The sequence below is a fragment of the Carcharhinus amblyrhynchos genome, chromosome 13 (assembly GCF_965287045.1).
Source record: "Carcharhinus amblyrhynchos chromosome 13, sCarAmb.v2.hapA, whole genome shotgun sequence".
In the NCBI taxonomy this organism is placed as follows: domain Eukaryota; kingdom Metazoa; phylum Chordata; class Chondrichthyes; order Carcharhiniformes; family Carcharhinidae; genus Carcharhinus; species Carcharhinus amblyrhynchos.
This window is the reverse complement of record NC_137336.1, coordinates 72,930,456-72,949,440: the sequence shown is the minus strand read 5'-3', so window position 1 is coordinate 72,949,440 and position 18,985 is coordinate 72,930,456. Positions and strand designations below refer to the sequence as shown.

The following is an 18,985-nucleotide window of genomic DNA, read 5'->3' as shown; positions in this document are numbered from 1 at the left end:
ACCAGGTTTGGTATCCTTTGGAATCTTCTGAAGCTTTTCGGTTGAATTTTCTGTCTGTGAGTTATTTATGATTCTGCACCTTTCACTGGCTAGATATCTGTTCACTTGAGAGATATCTGAATCTGGCAAGGTGTGTCGAGCTTAGAACCCTTTGTTCTTGGCAAGTGGCATTTGTGTGCTCTATCTCCCTCAAGGCTTGAAAGATGGCAGTTGCCAGCCAAATGTTTTTTGCTTCTCCCCCCTTGCAATCTCTTTTGCACCTCCCATGACCGATCAACTTTCCTACAATAGGATTCGTCCACCATTATCAGTAACATCAATTTCAAATCTTATAGGTTTTTGGTTGCTGAGTGCCTGCTTCAAATCAATTAGACAACATTCAAATACAACCAGGTTACTATTCAAGATTATTGTCTGAAATTGAGATACAAATGTTTCATCTTGACCATTGGATGTACTTTGCATTTTAAACCTCCGGGTATTTTCACAAAATATCAGTTTTTATAGGGAACACACAATTGTTAATGCATTTTGTCTCCAGCCATTATATCTTTGCAAACTGAACTTCACAACAATTTCAGCCGGGTTACTGAAATAATTTTGAATTCTGGCATTTAAATTATTGATATCGAGGAATGGACAAAACCAGATTTTTATGAATACTCCTCTTGCATTCCAGAGGCAGTGTTCTGATTATAATTTGCCGGTACATTTTGCAATGCAGCTCCTCAACAAGTCTCCATCTGTCTCTGTTCATCCTCTGGGCAGGTATCCTAACAGCAGCAGGTCAACTGATTGAGGAATCTTAGAGTCAGCCTAGGATCTGTGACCACACCGTGTGATGCATTAACACATGCATGCACAGCACAGACTGGGTGCTCATTTTAGCAGTGCCAACTTACAGCTATCTGTGTTAGATATCTCGGAAACTTCAGATGTAAAGAACGATAGAGAGATGATTAAGAGTGTTAGAGGTTTCATCAGTTAGCCAGAAGGATGGCTTTATCTATATATATTTTTAAGGTCGAGAATGGGGAATTGTAACACGTATGTCTATAGAGTTGGGCACAAATTAATTATGAGATCTTTGAATGGTAGAGCAAGTTCCATTGATTCGTCTGAATCTGTGTTACTTTGAATCCCTGATTCCGGAGTACATCGAGTGAAAGATGTCTGCCACTGTGCTATGCTGTGAATAATTTGAAAATCTCTCTCACAGCAAAGGCCTGAAAAGTTTTAAGGTTATTTATTTGTGTCACGAGTAGGCTAACATTAACATTGCAATGGTCTTGCTGTGGAAATCACCTGGATGCTGGCGCGTTCTCAGGGACAGGGAGGCTGAACTAAACATCGCCAATGCACCTAACTAGCATGTCATCCCTATTAGGAGGAAACCAGAGCACCTGGAGAAAAGCCACACAGGCGTGGAGAGAACCTAACGCAAGAGAGGAATAAAACGAGGGTCTCTGGTGCTGTGAGATTTCAGTGCTAACAACTTTGCTACCAAACAAAACACAGAAAATACAAAGTTGTATGCTTTAGGATTACTGGAAGGCAAATCAGGACACAGAGGGTTCCAAAAGGATGACAATTATTATTCCAAACAATTTACTGATTCACTGGAAGCCAATGGAATTGGAAGCAGTGGACTTTAACATTACTTTTTGTTTCTGATGGATCGTTTATGATGTGGAACATTAAAGGGGCGTCATATTCTATTTTATCTCCTGTCTCTTTCTTTATCTCTTCTTTATAGACCAGGGCTGTCAATCAGACGCCATGAACTTCTGATAGTGTCTGATCCACCCTGTATGAGAGACAATAACGTGACGTTACAAAGAAGCCAGTTGAGGGTGACTTCTCTTGTCAGAAAGGGAGTGGTTGACCATGTATCAGCTGAAGAAACACAAACAAAACCGGTGTCAATGGGAATCAAGGTCAAGTTTTCTCTTAGTAGGAATCATACCTGACACAAATGAAAGTGGTTTAGGTGGTTACATTTCCAGGACGTCACTGTGGAAGTTCTTCAAGGTAGTGTTCACGGACCAACTGTCGAGGAAACACCTAGCTCAGAATAACTCAGGCAGAGACGTTCAGAGTCAGGCGTCAGGAGAGTTTATTGTCGTGATACCACGGAGAGTACACCTCAGTCAACACCGAGAGAACTCTGATTTTTTGAACAAACCCGCGCTATTTTTATAGTGAAACAAACAACTCTGCAAGCAGGTTACAATACTCCCTATTATCCTTACTATCTCTATTACCCTTTTAATCATTGTCCCATTAATTAAATCTATGGTCCTAGGACTTATCTATAGTTTCCTTGGTCTAAACCATCCGACAGTCCCCGTCCCTTGTGATTTACCGTAACTAGATAGGGAAGAAGAATGGTGGTTTATTTTTCTATCCTCCTAAAAGGCAGATGGCCCGTTATCTGGCCTTTAGGCCTTGAGTGTCTGCTAGGCCCTGTTTTTTCTAACTCTGCCTGCTTCGGCTAGTTTCTTGATTTTCGGTATAATGGTGAGTATATAGTGAATCATTAACCCTTTAGCTACTGCCGCAGCTTTAGCCCCTACTATAGTAGGTCCGTTTAAAACAGACTTACTTTTCTATGCAACCTAATTGCTTATATGAATCTAATTTTTTCTACACCAACTATCTTCAAATGCTCCATCAGTGACCTTCTGTCCATCAACAAATCAGAAGTGGTTTGCAAATGATTGAACAATTCCCAGCTCCTTTCCCAACTCCTCGCATAACGAAACAGTGCAAGTCCAGAAATGTTTACGTTATATCCATGCTTGTGCTGACAAGTGACAATATGCATTTGCATAGTGGAAACAGGAAGTTAGGAGTGAAGTAAGTGAGGCAACATATAGATTTTTTCACATCGGTTCAGCTGAGGACTGCATGAAGGGAGAACAAGTGCAAAAAGAATTGGAAATGTGTCAGTGGGAAATTCCGTGAAATGAGGGAGAATACCTTATCTTCTGGCATTGTATGCATAAACAGATGCAGTAAAAGCGAGGGAGAAAAAGAAACCGAGTTCGAAAGAGAGCGATGAAGACAGCGAGAATGAGAGCTGAAGCCCAGGCGTGTTAGGTAGGGGGAGAGGTAAGGAAGTCATGAGTTTTAACTCCACCATCCTTAAACTGGGACATAATGTAAACTGTCAATACACCAATATAAGCATAATATTAATTGTATAGAATAACTGGTTAAGCTCCATAACATAAATTCAGAACCTCATTGAGTGGCAATCCAAATGTAAAACCTTATTCATGAAGCAGAAAAAAATGAGAAGACAAGTTGTGCGATTCATTGGGAAACGAACACGTTGTGTTTGGTGAATAGCAGTGTGATCCATGGCAAGCATCACCGCATTTAGTGTTGTGTGTAATGATAATATGTGGTGGACGAATGATAGAGAATCAGATATGTTACTTTCAACGAGTTTATTTTTCATGCAGCTCAATGAAGTGACAAACTAACATGGAAGATGGAAGTGAATGGATTTTTTTGTCAAGTTTGCAGCTGACACAAAAAATGGGAAAGCAAGTTATTGTGATGACACAAGGAGTCAACAGAGAGATATGGACTCGTTACGTCAGATGGGATAAACTTGGCAGCTGGAATATAATGCAAAAAAATTGTGAGCTTTTGTGTTTCAGTCTGAAACAATAAAGAAGCTGATTATTATTTAATTGAAGACATTCTGCAGAAAATCACAACACAGAAGGATTTAGGCGTCCTTCTGTATACATCACAAATACAAGCATTCTGATTCAGCAGATAAATGGCAAGATAAATGGAATGTCTGCCTTTATTTCCAACAGAATGAAGAAAAAAAGAGGGAACGTATATTTAAACGGTGCAAAAGATAATTTTCACCACCCCTTGAATATTATGAATGTCATTGATTTGTTTTATCGAGGGGAAACCATCCTGGCATTGGAGGCAGATCAGGGGAGTTTCCAAAGTTTAATCCCAGCACTGCACTCAGTAGCTGGGAGTCACCAATACCACCAGTAACCGAAGTCTACCACTTGTGATGTACAGATTGTACTGTCCATTTACACAGAAAATGATGATGAACCTTGAATGCGAAAGAACGAAATATCATAAGATGGTCTGCAGAAAGAGTTCAGGACACTCACACAATCTAGTGATCCATTTCAATTTTTAAGAACAGACCCAGGTCAAGTTTCAATAGGTTTCGGAAGGGAAGCAAACAATGGATTGGGTGGAATGCCACCTTCTCACCCTGCCTTATTTCAATCTCTTTTGATTTTGAATATCATTGATACGAAGATATGCCACATTCGTTAGGTGTGTGGCACTGGTGCCGAAATGCTGGAAATCAAGTTGGAATGTGGATTTCATTATCTGAAATTCCTGCTCACACATGAAAACTCCAATGTGTTATGTTTTGTGCCTAATCCAATACGTGTTGCAAATGACAGTGGGTACTTAAAGAGAAACCAATAAACCTGTCCAGGAAACCAGCACAAGCCAGGAAATCACAGATACTGATGTGAAAGAGATTCAGGAACAGGCCACAAAAGAAGAGAAACAGGAATGGGAAAACGGGGAGGGCAGAGAGGTCAAAATGGCGTATGGAGAAGGGAACACGAAATAACAACCCCTGAAGTAATGCAACAAAACTTATTGAAGACATATCACAGATTAGTGCACACAGAGAAGGACCACATATATAGCAACGAGGAGATATAGCGAGTAGTACATCCGAGTAGAATCACGTCATCGCTGCAGAGTCAAGATGGGTAATCCGACATGACCTAAAGGGCCATGGAGAAATAAGCAGAGGGATTTCAAAGGGTCCTTACACAAAGTGTAAGGAAAGACCTCTTATGTGGTGATCATTTAGCAGCCTCAATGTTAGGTTGAAGCATTCCCGTGCAAAGATGCTACAGCCAAAAACAATGGTTTTGGTTAATGAATGAAATAATACTTCGTTCAGGCATGCCTCTACTGTTGGATTCTGATCTGGGAACCAAATTCTCAGGGATATTTGTGAAACGAAGAAAGCTTTGTAAATATATAAACTCACTCACATGCCAAGATGCTGGCGAGCTATGATAGAAGGAGCCCGGGTTTTGCAATAACGTTTCCCCAATATGGAGTGCTTCGAACAATGCAAGAAATTACAAAGCTCACCTACATTGGGAACAAATTGTCAATACAGGAACTGCCCTCAAGATGATCATTCATGAGATGGTTGTCATGCGTACAGAGGGACTTCAACATTGTATGGCATTGGATTGTACCTAGGCAGCAAGAGGAGAGATATGTGCAGTAATTGGAAGAGTATTTGCACTTATATACAAGAGAGTTCAGAAAACGTATGTAATCTAGTTGTATCCATGAAGATGGAGGTGGGAAACACAAAGACCTTGCACTATTTACCTTAGGTGCTTGGCTTCCAGGCTGGATAGTTTCTCTGAATTCATCGTTCCTTCAAGGAAGTTTATTATTTAATTGTGATCCTAATGTTAGGAGTAATTGTACATCTAATCACAAATTGATTTCCACGACTTTCTAAATCCACCGACGTTACAGCATCAGTGACAGCAGATAGGGTAAGGAAGGGAGAAATAGGAAATTCGAAAGAAGTAGTAAGAACTAAGTTTAGATACTGAGAAATATCCATTTAGTTGCTTCAGGAGGTCTTTGCCCAACGACCGAGAGCGGCAAATGATGTGGACGGGGGCGGGTGGGGGCAGAAAGTGCGGAATCGGCTTGTAAAACCCAGGACCAAAGGTTTACTAATACTAACTAAACTGACTTGAGAGTAAACGATCTTAGGTTATGGAGAGGCCTGACAAGGGCTGCTGTTTAACAAACAGCACCATATGAATAAAAATTATTTCTCATTTAAAACATGAATATTGAATTTATAAAGTGGACGCAATTTCATTTTAGTGACATTGTGTGAGCGTTTCAGACAACAGCAAAACACAGCAGGCCTTGTGGAGATGAAGAATGAGATAGTGCCTGCATTCCAGAGGACAATATTTCGAGTGAATGCAGGCTGCATTATCAGGAGTTGTCCGGAACAAGACGGCTATTCATGTTTAAATCCGCACTGTTTTTTGGACCACTATTCTCATTCTTATGATTATTTTGCTGATTTTAAATTTCCACTCCTCACAATGTCACGAAACTACTGTGAGGTCACTGCCATTTCTGAATAGCCCTAAATTAGTTGGCGCTGTTATCACGAAATAGTCAATAGGGATAAATGTCATCTTGAAAAATAGTAAAAAAAAAGTACACTAATTATCATCGGGATTTTAATCTATATGTCAATGTTCACACCAAGTCGGTTAAGGCAGCCTCGAGAAGGAGTTCACAGAATGCATCTGTGATAGCTTCCTTGAACAGTTTGTAATGGAAGGTATGAGAGACCATGCTATCGTAGATATGGCCCTGTATAATGAGACAGGAATAATTATTGATCTTACAGTTAGGGATCCCCTCGGAAGAAGCAATCGCAGTATTCTTGAATTTAAAATACAGATGGAGTGTGAGAAGGTAAAATCCAATACCCGTGGCTGTGCGTAAGACAGAATAGAATACAATGGAATAAAGGAGGAATTGACTAAGGTAGACTGGGAGCAAAAAGCTATGGTGGGACAATTGAGGAACAGTGGAGGACTTTCAAAGCGATTTTTCACAGTACACAACAAAGGTATCTACCAGTGATAAGGAAGGACTGCAGAAAAAGATATAATTAGCCATGGACATCGAAGCAAAGAAAGGCGGGTATTAAATTGAAAGAAAATACATACAGAGTCTCAAAGATTAGTGGGAAACTAGAGGATTGGGAAATATTTAAGGGTCCATAATGGCATTAAAAAGTTAGACCGAAAGGTAAGATAGAATATGACAGTAAATGAGCTCAGAGTATAAAAACAGAGAGCAAACATTTCTGTTAATATATAAAACGAAAAAGGGTGGCTAAAATAATTATTGATCCTTTCGTGGACGAGATGGGAGATGCACTAACTGAAAATGAGAAAATGGCTGAGGAATTGAGCAGTATTTTGTGTCAAAACATAGCATATGTGATGCCATTGTTTTAAAAAAGACGGTAGATAAACGGCGAGTATTATAGACCGGTTAGCTTAAATTCAATAGTAGGCAAAATGTTTGAATCTATCACCAGGGAAAAAATAGCGAAACATCTAGGTGTAAATTGTCCCATCAGCAAGGCATAGCACGGGTTCATGAAAGAAGGGTCATGTTTGACTAATTTGGTGGAATTCTTTGAGACCGTTACACGTGCGGTGGACAATGGGGAATCTGTGGATGTAATGTTTCTGGATTTCCAGAAGGCATTTGACAAGTTGCTGCACCAAAGACTGCTGCATCAGACAAAAGTGCACCGTGTCATGGGTAATGTATAAGCACGGATAGAAGATTGGTTTCCTAACACGAAGCAAAGACTCGGGGTAAATGGCTGTTTTTCCGATTGTCAATCGGTGGCGACTGATGTGCCTCAGGGATCAGTGACGGGACTACAATTGTTTACGCTTTACACAGATGATTTGGAGTTGGGGACCAGGTGTAGTTTGTCAAGAAAATTGCAGATGACACTCAGATGAGTGGCAGAGCAAAGTGTGCAGAGGACTCTGAAAGTCTGCAAAGGGCTATAATAGTCAAATGAATAGGCAAGGATCTGGTAGATGGAGAGGAATATTTCTAAATGTGACGTCATCCATTTTGGTAAGAACAGAAAACACAGCACAACTGATGATTATTAAATGGCAAAATATTGCAGCATGTTGCTGTGCAGAGCGACCTGGGTATCCTTGTGCATGAATCGCAAGGAGTTGTTTTGAAGGTGCAGCAAGTCATTAAGAAGACAAATGATTTGTTATCTTTCATTGCTGGAGGGATGCAGTTTAAAAACAAAAGTGAAGTTCTGTTGCAACTATATAAGGTTCTGGTGAGACGACACCTGAAGTACTGTGTACAGTTTTGATCTCCTTACCTGAGAAAGAATTTACTCGCACTGGAGGGGATGCCGAGGAAATTCACTTGGTTGATTTCGAAGTTGAGAAGTTTGGCTTATGAGGAGAGATTGAGTAGATTGGGACTAGACTCATTATAATCAGGGGAGATCATATAGAAAGATATGGGATTATGAAGGGATTAGATATGGTAGAAAAAGGGAAATTATTTCCACTGCAGATGAAAGTAGAACTGGGGGTGTGGCCTAAAAAGAAGGGGAAACAGATTTAGGACTGAGTTGAGGAGGAACATCTTCACACAAAGTGTTGTGAATCTGTGGAATTTCCAGCCCAGTGAAACAGTTGCGGCTACCTCATTCACTTTTTTTTACGGCAAGGATAGATAATTTTTTGAATAGTAATGGAATGAAGGGCCATGGTTAGTGGGCTGCTAAGTGGAGCCGAGTCCTCGAAAAAAACCACCCATGATCTTGCTGAAGGGGGAGCATGCACGAGGGGCCGGATGGTCTACTCGAACTCTTAGTTCTTACGTTTAAACTTCGCCACCCACCTTTTTTTGTGTAACTTCGAATAAACATTTTCCCCTTTCCGATTGTATTGAGATTTGAATGAAAAATTCCTATCATTTGCTGCATTTTTTTTAAAACACGAAGATTCATCCTGAATAGAACTGAATGGCTTAACGTTCTGATTGTTTCAAACTTGGCTTGTTTACAGCATTTCGTTTTTTGACAATGTGCCCTTTTTTTAACACAGAAAACATAACTTGATTTTTAAGTGTTTTATTGATGTTAAACCCTTTGTTGGTGTCCACAAAATTTTGAGTTCTTTTTATTAATTTCCCGAGTTCTATAAGTAAATTAAGTGGTTATTTTCCCTCTATTTCCTGATTCCCCCAACTTTTTTTTTGTTTTCTGACAATACTAAATTAAACCAATTGCTCCTGTCGGAGGTGTAACTTTCCCCCTTTAATTTAGCATTCCTTTCCACGGCCTTTCTTAAAAACTTCAGAACAGTAACGCCTCTGTTTCTCTTCGAGCGTAACCAGGTCGTTTCCACCCTGCCCCCACCCCGCACCCCACCCCACCCCCACCCGAAGTAAGCGCGCCTCTTTACTGTCACACTTTCATTCCCTGTAAGTGCAGAACAGCAGCAACCAGTTTTACCTTTTCGACCCCACAAGAGTTCAGATATATTCTGAATTTTGACAATCTATAGTGCACCTCCCGATTGAAATGTAAGGTGAACATGTTTTTGTTTTTTTTATCAAAATATACTCACCCCGTTCTGGAAGATACAGTTAGCGGATCGTCTATGTTCCAGGACATCCCGCACCGTTGCTAAACTGGAGTAGAGAATTCTATTTTGGTAGCTGGATTATATCAGAAAGTTCTAAGAAAACCAAATTTGATTTAAAATTGAAACGCTTGCAAAGGTAAACGAAACTCAATCTTCAACGCGTAGTAAAATTTTATTTAAAACTACTTTTATTTCAACATTGAAATATTAAAATCAAAACCATTGCAAAGTAACAATATTCAGAATATGCAAACATGCAATTAAGACAAGGCAAACTTACTTCAACCGAAGGGGACATTTATGATTTCATCGACACAGCAAATGAGCGTGGACGCATTCTCGGCCAAAAGAAATTTGTCTTGTCTTAATTGCATGTTTGTATAATCTGAATAATTTTAATTTGCAATGTTTTTGATTCTAACATTCCAATGTTTAATAAATCTAGTCATTAAAATAAACGTTTATTACACTTTGAAGACTAAGTTGCTTTTACCTCGCAAGAGTTCACTCATCAAAGTAGCTTTTTTTTCTTTTCGGCCACCAGAACCAGAATTCCCCACTTTAGCCGTCTATGTACTTTTTTATAAAATATTTGATATTATGTATGTTATTTTTGGGACATTTAAAAAGAATCAGCATGGAATAATTCGTTGAATGTAAATTTCCCAGTACCATGCAAGGACAGGAACAAAATTTCATGGACCTTCATTCTAGGATTCCAGAAAATTAGCCCAGTACTGTTATTAGCATTTTCTTCCCATTCCTTTCTGGCTCTGTTGTCATTTCCTTATCATTGTCCCAGGTGCATGCGGCTACTATTGTTTTTCACCAACACATTACCTCTTGTTCCGACATTCTGATTTGAATGAAGTGCTTTGGCAGTCGGTACTCTTTCCGAACACTCAAACCTCAGATCTCGTAGAGTTTTAGCCTGATAGATCATGACATTTTAAATGCTCCTCTAAATGTGTGTGTGTTTTTAATAACGTGATGTTCCCCAATCCTACAACAATTTCAGTCTATGATTTCCGATTCTCCAACATCCTCTTAGTAGAAAGAGCATTTTCCTCAAATTCCCTCTAAATCTCCTGCCAGAACATTATATTTAAATATATGAACCTATGTCCTCTGGTCATTGACAGCTTTATTAATTTGATAATTCCCTACCCATCTACCTCAAAATCTATACACTCCGATCGTTACCCCACCCCTATTCCTCACCCCCGTCCCCCGCCTCAGCGTTCACTGTTCTAGGGAAAACAACCAAGCCAAGCTGAGTTTCTCTTTGTAGTGGTAATTCCCTTGGTCAGGCAACGTCGTAAATCTCCTTTACGCCCTCTCAGGCCACACAACCCTTATGTGGTGTGATGACCAGAAATGCAGACAGAACACGAGCTATGCCCTGAAGTTTGCTTTATTCAGCTCCATCGTAAGCTCCCTGCTATTGTATTCTGTGTCTCGGTGAATAAATGCAACTGTGCCACATTCCTACCTATTCACACATCCTAAGCCCAATTCCACCCCACTCCGCCCAGCCAACGCCACCCATCTAATGTCATGCTGGGCCAGCACCTCTTCTTGAAGCGCTGCATTTCTCCAGCATTTTGCATAAGTACCTTTCCCTTTCGATAACAACAAATCTCTCCCTCGCTCTCTGTACAATGTGATGCACTCACATGCATCTATCGAACTAATATTCAGGCTCCTTTCGTGCTGATCGTTATCTCTCCATTGTAAGAGAAAACGTTTCGGCCATAATTCCCCCCACACACAATTTTAGCAACGGTTCCTTATCCGAACAAACATTAATAGAGCAACTATAGTATTCCATTAATAGGCAAGTGGTAAGAATGAACATTGACGACACTATCGTAGTTGGTGAGTTCACACATCCCTTCTCCAGTGGCACCAAATGATCTCTGATGGTGTTGTGCTTTGGTGATCACTTCAAGTGTTTGCTTTCATCAACTTTTATTCAACATCATTTATATCATTTAACAACATTTCCCATTGTCAGATTCTAAGAAGGGGAACATTCTTGTACAGGAAAACAGACGAAAAATAATGCTTCAGTTTGGAGAGAAATCATTTATTGCCTTAAATTCTTTCTAACCTTTCACCAATTTGGAAAAATATGCCCAAGAAATTTCGGCACATTCTGTAGTTCTCCTCTGAATTTCCTTTGGGTCGCTACATAAATGCAGGTGTTAGAACAGGAACTCAGGTACATGAGCAGATATCCACTCTCGGTGGCGATATATCCCGGATTGGAGTAATCTCCTTGATGGTAAACGCTGTTCGACATTCTGGTGGCCGCAAAACTCCCAACAGTTGTTAACCACAAAATTATGTAGCTGCCTGATATCGTGAAGAGTAGAAGGATGGATTTTCTTCGGCTCTTCACTTCGGGATCACTCTGATTCTCATTTCCACTACTCCGGAGGCCTCTGCGTACACGATTTGCCAACAAAATACGTCTGACGGTTAAAGAATTAAACAGCATCATGAGAGCAAAAGGCAGCAGCACAACTGAGCTCGACTGCATCCAGCTGTACACAGACCATGCGGGCAATCTATAAACGGCCTGCGTTGTCCAACAGCCCCAGTGCACATTGTCAATGATTCGTTCAGCTTCGTACGAAAAGAACATCGGGGCACCTTTTAAATAGGTCAAGGCGAAGACCGTCACTATAATCGTAGTTGCAGTTCTCTTTGCGCAATATTTCTCTTTAAAGTTCGGACAACAGATGGAAACAAAGCGGTCAAATGTAAATGAAACTGTGAACCACACTGACATATCCAAATTTACAAAAGTCATGTACAGAATGAACTTACACACAGCAGTGTAAGACAGAATGGAGTACGGAAAGTGATAATTGAAGATCAGATATACGACTACATTGAACACCATGATCAGCAGATCCGCTACATCCATAGCCACCATGTAGACAGAGATACATTTGGAGAGACCACAATTTCCTCTGGAGAGGATCACGATGGTCATAATGTTCGCTGCAAGAAGAGGAAGGAAAATAAGAACACTTTCGTCAATCTAAAAGATAGGTTTGTCTCTTTGACTACTTAGCAGAGTGTGTGCATGTGCCATGTAAACAGAACACTTTAATGGGAATGAGGGAATAAACGGGTAAAAATCAATACCAAATTAAATAATCTCTCCCAGAAGAAAAGGGAATCGACGTTGTTGGAGAACATAAAGGAACAAAGGAGCTGAGGAAAGGCATGGGGGGCGTGGAAGAAGGCCGGGGGTTGGTGGGGGAGTAGTATTACAAGTTTTAAGCACTGATTGAAGGGGAATATTCAACAGCGACACACAAGCGGGAGATTCTTCCGTAACACTGAGTGCAGTGCCGGAATGCTGGAAATCAATTCAGGCAGCCTGTGTGGAAAGTGAAGCAGAGGTAACCTTTCAATTCTGTGGGCTGTCAATAGAAGTATAAATGCTAATTCTTTCTTTTCTCATTATGTCACTTGTTTAGCTTGCATGTAGTTCCACATTTAGCGTCACCATGGTCCTGTCCCATACTCACTTATGCTTGGTGACTGTCCTCCCCTGTCTCCTGAGCACCATGTGCCACCTGACGTGTTGCTTATCTCCAACGCTTACTGCTTGACTTCAGCATTCCTGTCCTATCCATGAAGATTTTTTTTCTTGCACATATCCGTAAACCTGAATAATGGAGCGGGGATTAATCACTAGCCAAGGCCTATGGGGAAACCACAACTGGGCTGTAATGTGTTTCCTTGTCATTTTTTTCCAGCTGACATTTGCAATTCCAAATAATGGCCCGGAATAATTTGTGTCATTACTGGGAAGAGCTAAAAGGCTGAAGTAGATATTCATTTCTGGCAGTTGGCATCAGGGCAAAAAAAGAGGGATTTCCTCATGTTGAGTTCGAATCACTGCAAAAACAATCTGAGAGACATGGATGCCGCATCATCTATTCTGTGGCACAACCGGAAGCGAATGACGACATTTAAGATTTTTTTTCACTTACTGTCATTATACCTACATGTGTCAAATCGTGGAAATTACTCCAAAACTTCGTTTTATATTGCTCATGCCTGCTGAAGCTCATGAAATCCCCCTGGCCCATAGAGATGGCCAGGAATTGTTTTCATGTTGCATCGTTTCATTGTAGAGTAACATAGCAGCTCGGCAAAGAAGCCTGAGGACATGTTCTTCTTTGTCGCCTTAATATGCACCTTTAACATCGACAGCCACCTGAAAGGCTGCCTGGGAGCTAGATACAGCCGATGGTTTACACCCGGCTACATAATGTACTCCACCGTGACCTGTCAGAGCCTGAGTACATCCCACAATAACATGACGAGATCTTCAGTGGTGAGTTAAACCACGTGGAGGAAACTCCGGATGCACATTGAAGCGTTTGTTGTTCTTTAAATAAATGATCGACAAATTATCTTTCCAAGAGGTGGGATGGAAGTGACTGTAGCTCGAATAATCATTCATTGCATATAAAGCTTTTACAGTTATTATTGGGAAGAGAGAAGAGCTGCCAACTGTACACATAGGAAGACAATTCTGGGCCAGCGAAATAAATTTCAAGCTCTCAGATAGTCTCATACCTATTCATCGACAGGATATACTCGGACTTACCTGGAACACCAAAGGTCGCAAGCAGAGGATAGTAAATGTCCTTTATTTGCAGGATTGCGGCGTGCACCATTTCATGAAGAGGTGGGGATTTCCCTCCGAATTCTTATGTTCCACGCAAAGTAGATCTCTCAAGTGTCAATGAGCCCCATTTATGTAACTTTCTAGTCCCTGCTAGTGACATAATGTTGCACGTGATTAATTACTGTAACTGAACAAATAAAGGTGTATTTTTTTCCTCATTGCACCCGGGTCCAGACCCTCTTTGAAGTCACCAAGTGGAATGTTTTGGAATCTCAGAGGAACTGCACTCTTGACGCACCAAAATCCCCGGAGCTGAAGTGTTTCGGGTTGTGAGTTTGATATTTTGGGAAAAAAAAGTAGCTTATGGAAAATGCTTGAAAGTGTCAGCAATGGCATTAAAAGATTCTGTTATTGGTGCTAACTCAGTAAAAATGTGACTGGTACATCCCAACGCTGCTTTCGCCGATAGTTATGCGACTCTAACGTGATTGTTTTGAAGTTTGTTTGGCATTTCTGTTGCTCATCTTATAGCGATGCTAATAGCAGCGACTAAACACTAACACTGTTGTGGTTTCATCAAAGCCAGAGACAGCTCCAATCAGATATCTTCTTTTTTTCTGTACTGAAGCCCTCTTACAATGAACCTTTTTTCAACTGTGGGTATACTTAACGAGACTGCCTCGATAGCCCACGCATTGAAGTATTCCATGGATTCAGTATTCTCTGGAAGAAGAAATTACACCTCATTTTTGTCTTAAACGGACGACTGCTTTCGTCGAGATAATGCCCTCTATTCCAAGACCGTCCCACAAGGAGAACTTTTTCAGCATGCATCCTGTCAAGCCCCTTATATGTCTCAAGAAGGTTGGTGAGTATTATATGCATCAATGAGGTCGTCTCTCATTCTTTTAAACAGGCACAACCTGCCCAACGTCTCCTCATAGGAAAATCCCTCCCTATCTGGTTTCAATCTACTGAACTTATTCTGTCTGCCTACATGTTGCTATTTAATATATTCAGTTTATTTACCACCACCATCATCTGTAGTAGAGAATTCCGCAGGCTCATCACCCTCTGAGTGAAGACTTTTCTCCTCATCTCAATCGTTAATGGCCCACCAATACACGAAAGTCGTGACATCTTATTATTGACCCCCACCCCACTCTGCCATCGAAATGGCATCCCAACAACCAATCTTTCCAAACATATCAGATATTTTTGTATTTTCAAATTATTCCAATTTACAGTTAATGCATGTACATTCAACTCATTCTCATCTCATACTGGAAACACGCTTCCCCAGAAATCAGTCTGTTGTAAATTAGCTCCACTCCTTTCTCAGATCATGAGGCCAAAACTGCACACAACACTTCCGTTGTCGTCTCACCAATATCACCGCCTGTAACTTCGAAAATATTCATTTGTCCCTACCCTTTGTTTTCAGTCTGCTAAACAGTTCTCAATCCATGCCTAGTTAAGGTGAATGGGCAATGAGGAGGGAGTTGCATAGGTATGTGAGCGAGAAGGAAAATGTGGAGTGTGATACTAGAATCAGACAAGGAAAGCTGGGAGGAGGCTGGGCTGGAAGTGGTAAGCAATACGGACTGATTTGGAAACCTGCCTTATTTCAAAGTAATGCTGCAAACCGACAGTTGCATCAATGTCATTGGATGGTCACCTGGAGTCTATGACCCTGAAATACCGATTTCAACATTACCTGCTTCAGCACTTTAATCTGAAATTTGATAGCACCTTTTATGTAAGCTACCCTTCCAGAATTATCTTTGTTCGATTCGAAGTATTTACTAAACTGAGTCTGCTGGTTTGCAGTACCACGTGTTAGCCATGCTGGAAAATCAAACGCTTGGCATTATTCCTTAATATCATTCTCAGATAGTTTATGGATGCATCACCTTTCTTATTCTCTTTGAAAATGTATGAACACATTCACTGCGACATTCACCAATACATTATCAACAATTTTCTGTTTTTCAACACCGCAGTTGCATATTTCAGTCCAGTACTCTCTAAGAATTCTCACACACTGGAACATTACTGGAACATTATGGGGAACTTACATTGTGACATACAGAAGCGTGAATGATCGGATTGTAGACTCATGTTCACTTTCCTCTTCCCCGATTTAATCTCAACCTCCTGCCACTCACCCACACATTATCTCCTTCCTCCCCTGACCATCCTCTCCCCCTTGCTCACACCCCTCAATCCCCTACCCTCCCCCTCACTCTCCCCTCACTCCCCCATACCCTCAACACTCTCCTCCCCCTCCCACACCCTTCCACTCCCATGCCCCTTCTCTCCCCCTCCCCTCCTTCCACATATTTCCATCCCTCTCCCCTGCCCCTCCCTCCCCTACTACCTCCTTTCACACCGCTTCCCTTCACTCACCCCTCTCCCTCTACCTCCGCCCTTCACACCACAAAACATGTCTGTAAAAATATTTCCCAACTTGCTGGTAGTGACTCAACCAGAAAATGTGAAGGTTGAGAAGGCCATCATTTTTGAATAACCTCACCGATATTGGAACTGAACCCACACTGATTAGTGTTATTCCACATTACGGGCCAGTTTGCCATTCATCTCAGCTAAGCAATGCCCATCCATTAACAACAAAACAATAGTTTTCTCACTCTCAATAAGTATGCAACCAGGTTTGGTATCCTTTGGAATCTCCTGAAGTTTTTCAGTTGAATTTTCTGTCTGTGAGTTATTTATGATGCTGCACCTTTCACTGGTTAGATTGTGTGTTCACTTGAGAGATATCTGAATCTGGCAAGGTGTGTCGAGCTGAAAACCCTTTGTTCTTGGCAAGTGGCATTTCAGTGCTTGATCTCCCTCAAGGCTTGAATAATGGCAGTTGCCAGCCAAATGTTTTTTTTTCTTCCCCTTGCAATCTCTTTTGCACCTACAGTGACCGATCAACTTTCCTACAATAGGATTCGTCGACCCTTATCAATAACATCAAATTCAAATCTTATAGGTTTTCGGTAGCTGAGTGCCTGTTTTAAATCAATTAGACAACATTCAAACACAAACAGGTTATTATTCAAGAGTATTGTCTAACGTTGACATACAAATATTTCGACTTGAACTTTGGATGTGCTTTGCATTTTAAACCTCCAAGTATTTTAACAAAATATCAGCTTTTATAGGGAACTCACAATTTTTTATGCATTTTGTTTCCAGCCTTTCTATCTTTACAAATTGAACTTCACCACAATTTGAGCCAATTTAATGAAATAATTTCGAATTCTGGTGTTTAAATTATTGATATCGAGGAATGGACAAAACCAGATTTTTAAGAATACTCCTCCTGCATTCCAGAGACAGAATTCTGATTATAATTCACCGCGACATTTTGCAGAGCAGCTCCTCAGCAAGTCTCCATCTGTATCTGCTCATCCCCTGGGCAGGTATCCTAACAGCAGCAGGTCAACTGATTGAGGAATCAAAGAGGCAACCCAGGATCGGTGACCACACCATGTGATGTATTAGCACATGAATGCACAGCACATACTGGGTGCTCATTTTGGCAACGACAACTTACAGCTACCTGCGTGGTATACCTCGGAAACTTCAGATGTAAAGAACTATAGAGAGATGGTTAAGAATGTTAGAGGTTTCATCAGTTATCCAGAGGGATGGTTTTATCTGTATGTATTTGTAAGGTAGAGAATGGAGAATTGTAATATGTGTGTCTATGGAGTTGGGCACAAATTAGTTATGAGATCTTTGAATGGTAAAAGCAGACTCGAACGGTTAGTCTAAATCTATGTTACTTTGAATTCCTGATGCCGGAGTACAATTGAGTGAAAGATGTCTGCGACTGCGCTATGCTGCGAGTAATTTGCAAATCTCTGTCACAGCATAGGCCTGAAAAGTTTTAAGGTTATTTATTAGTGTCACGAGTAGGCTAACATTAACATTGCAACGGCATTACTGTGGAAATCACCTAGAAGCTACATGCTGGCGCATCTTCAGGTACAGGGAGGCTGAACTTAACATCGCCAATGCATCTAACCAGCATGTCATTGCTACTTGGAGGAAACTAGAGCACCCGGAGGAAAGCCATACAGGCGTGGAGAGAACCTGGCCCAGAAGAAGAATACAACGAGGGTCTCTGGTGCTGTGAGATTTCAGTGATAACAACTGTGCTACCAAAAAAGCAGAGAACGTACAAAGCTGTGTACTTTAGGATTGCAGTAAGGCAACTCAGGGCACAGAGAGTTCCAAAAGGATCACAATTATTATTCCATACAATTTACTGGTTCACTGGAAGCCAATGGAATTGGAAGCAGTGGAACTTAACATTACTTTTGATTTCTGATGGATCGTTTATGATGTGGGATATTAAAGGGACATAATATTCTACTTTTACTTCCTGCCATGAATTGCTAATAGTGCCTGATCCACCCTGTATGAAAGGCAATAATGTGACGTTACAAAGAAGCCAGTTGAGGGTGACTTCTCTTGTCACCAAGGGAGCGGTTGACCACGTATTGGCTGAAGAAGCACAAACAAAACTGGTGTCAATGGGAATCAAGGTCAAGTCTTCTGCTCGTAGGAATCATACCTGACACAAATGAACGCGGTTTAGGTGGTTGCATTTCAATCAATTTGCTTCCAGGACATCACTGCGGAAGTTCTTCAGGGTTGTGTCCACGGAGCAATTAACTTCAACTGCTCTATCAGTGAGTAACCTTCTGTCCATCAACAGATCAGAAGTGGTTTACAAATGATTGCACAATTCCGAGATCCTCTCCCAACTCCTTGCATAATGAAGCAGTACTAGTACAGAAATGTTTACATTATATCCATGTATCCATGCAATAACAATCAATTGTCTAACAACAGAATTGGTCTGAGTTTGTCAACACCATCAAATTCAAGTTTCATATATTCCTTGAAGCTGAGTGCCTGCTTTTCATTCACTGGGCTAAACACAGATAACAGATAAAAGTTGTCAAGACGGCAGCTTAACATTTTTGTACAAATAATTCACCATGAA

General features: G+C 40.8%; 1 protein-coding gene across 1 annotated transcript; it reads right to left on the bottom strand.

Annotated features, from left to right (window-relative positions):
- Positions 1-8,060: 8,060 nt before the first annotated feature.
- Positions 8,061-14,005, bottom strand: LOC145351331 (putative G-protein coupled receptor 139). The gene is made up of 3 exons (XM_080200950.1): positions 13,936-14,005; positions 11,439-12,308; positions 8,061-8,146 (listed from the first exon to the last, which is right to left on the bottom strand). Exons 1-3 carry the CDS (start codon positions 14,003-14,005, stop codon positions 8,061-8,063), a joined length of 1,026 nt encoding a protein of 341 aa, XP_080057076.1.
- Between the last annotated feature and the right edge of the window lie 4,980 nt (positions 14,006-18,985).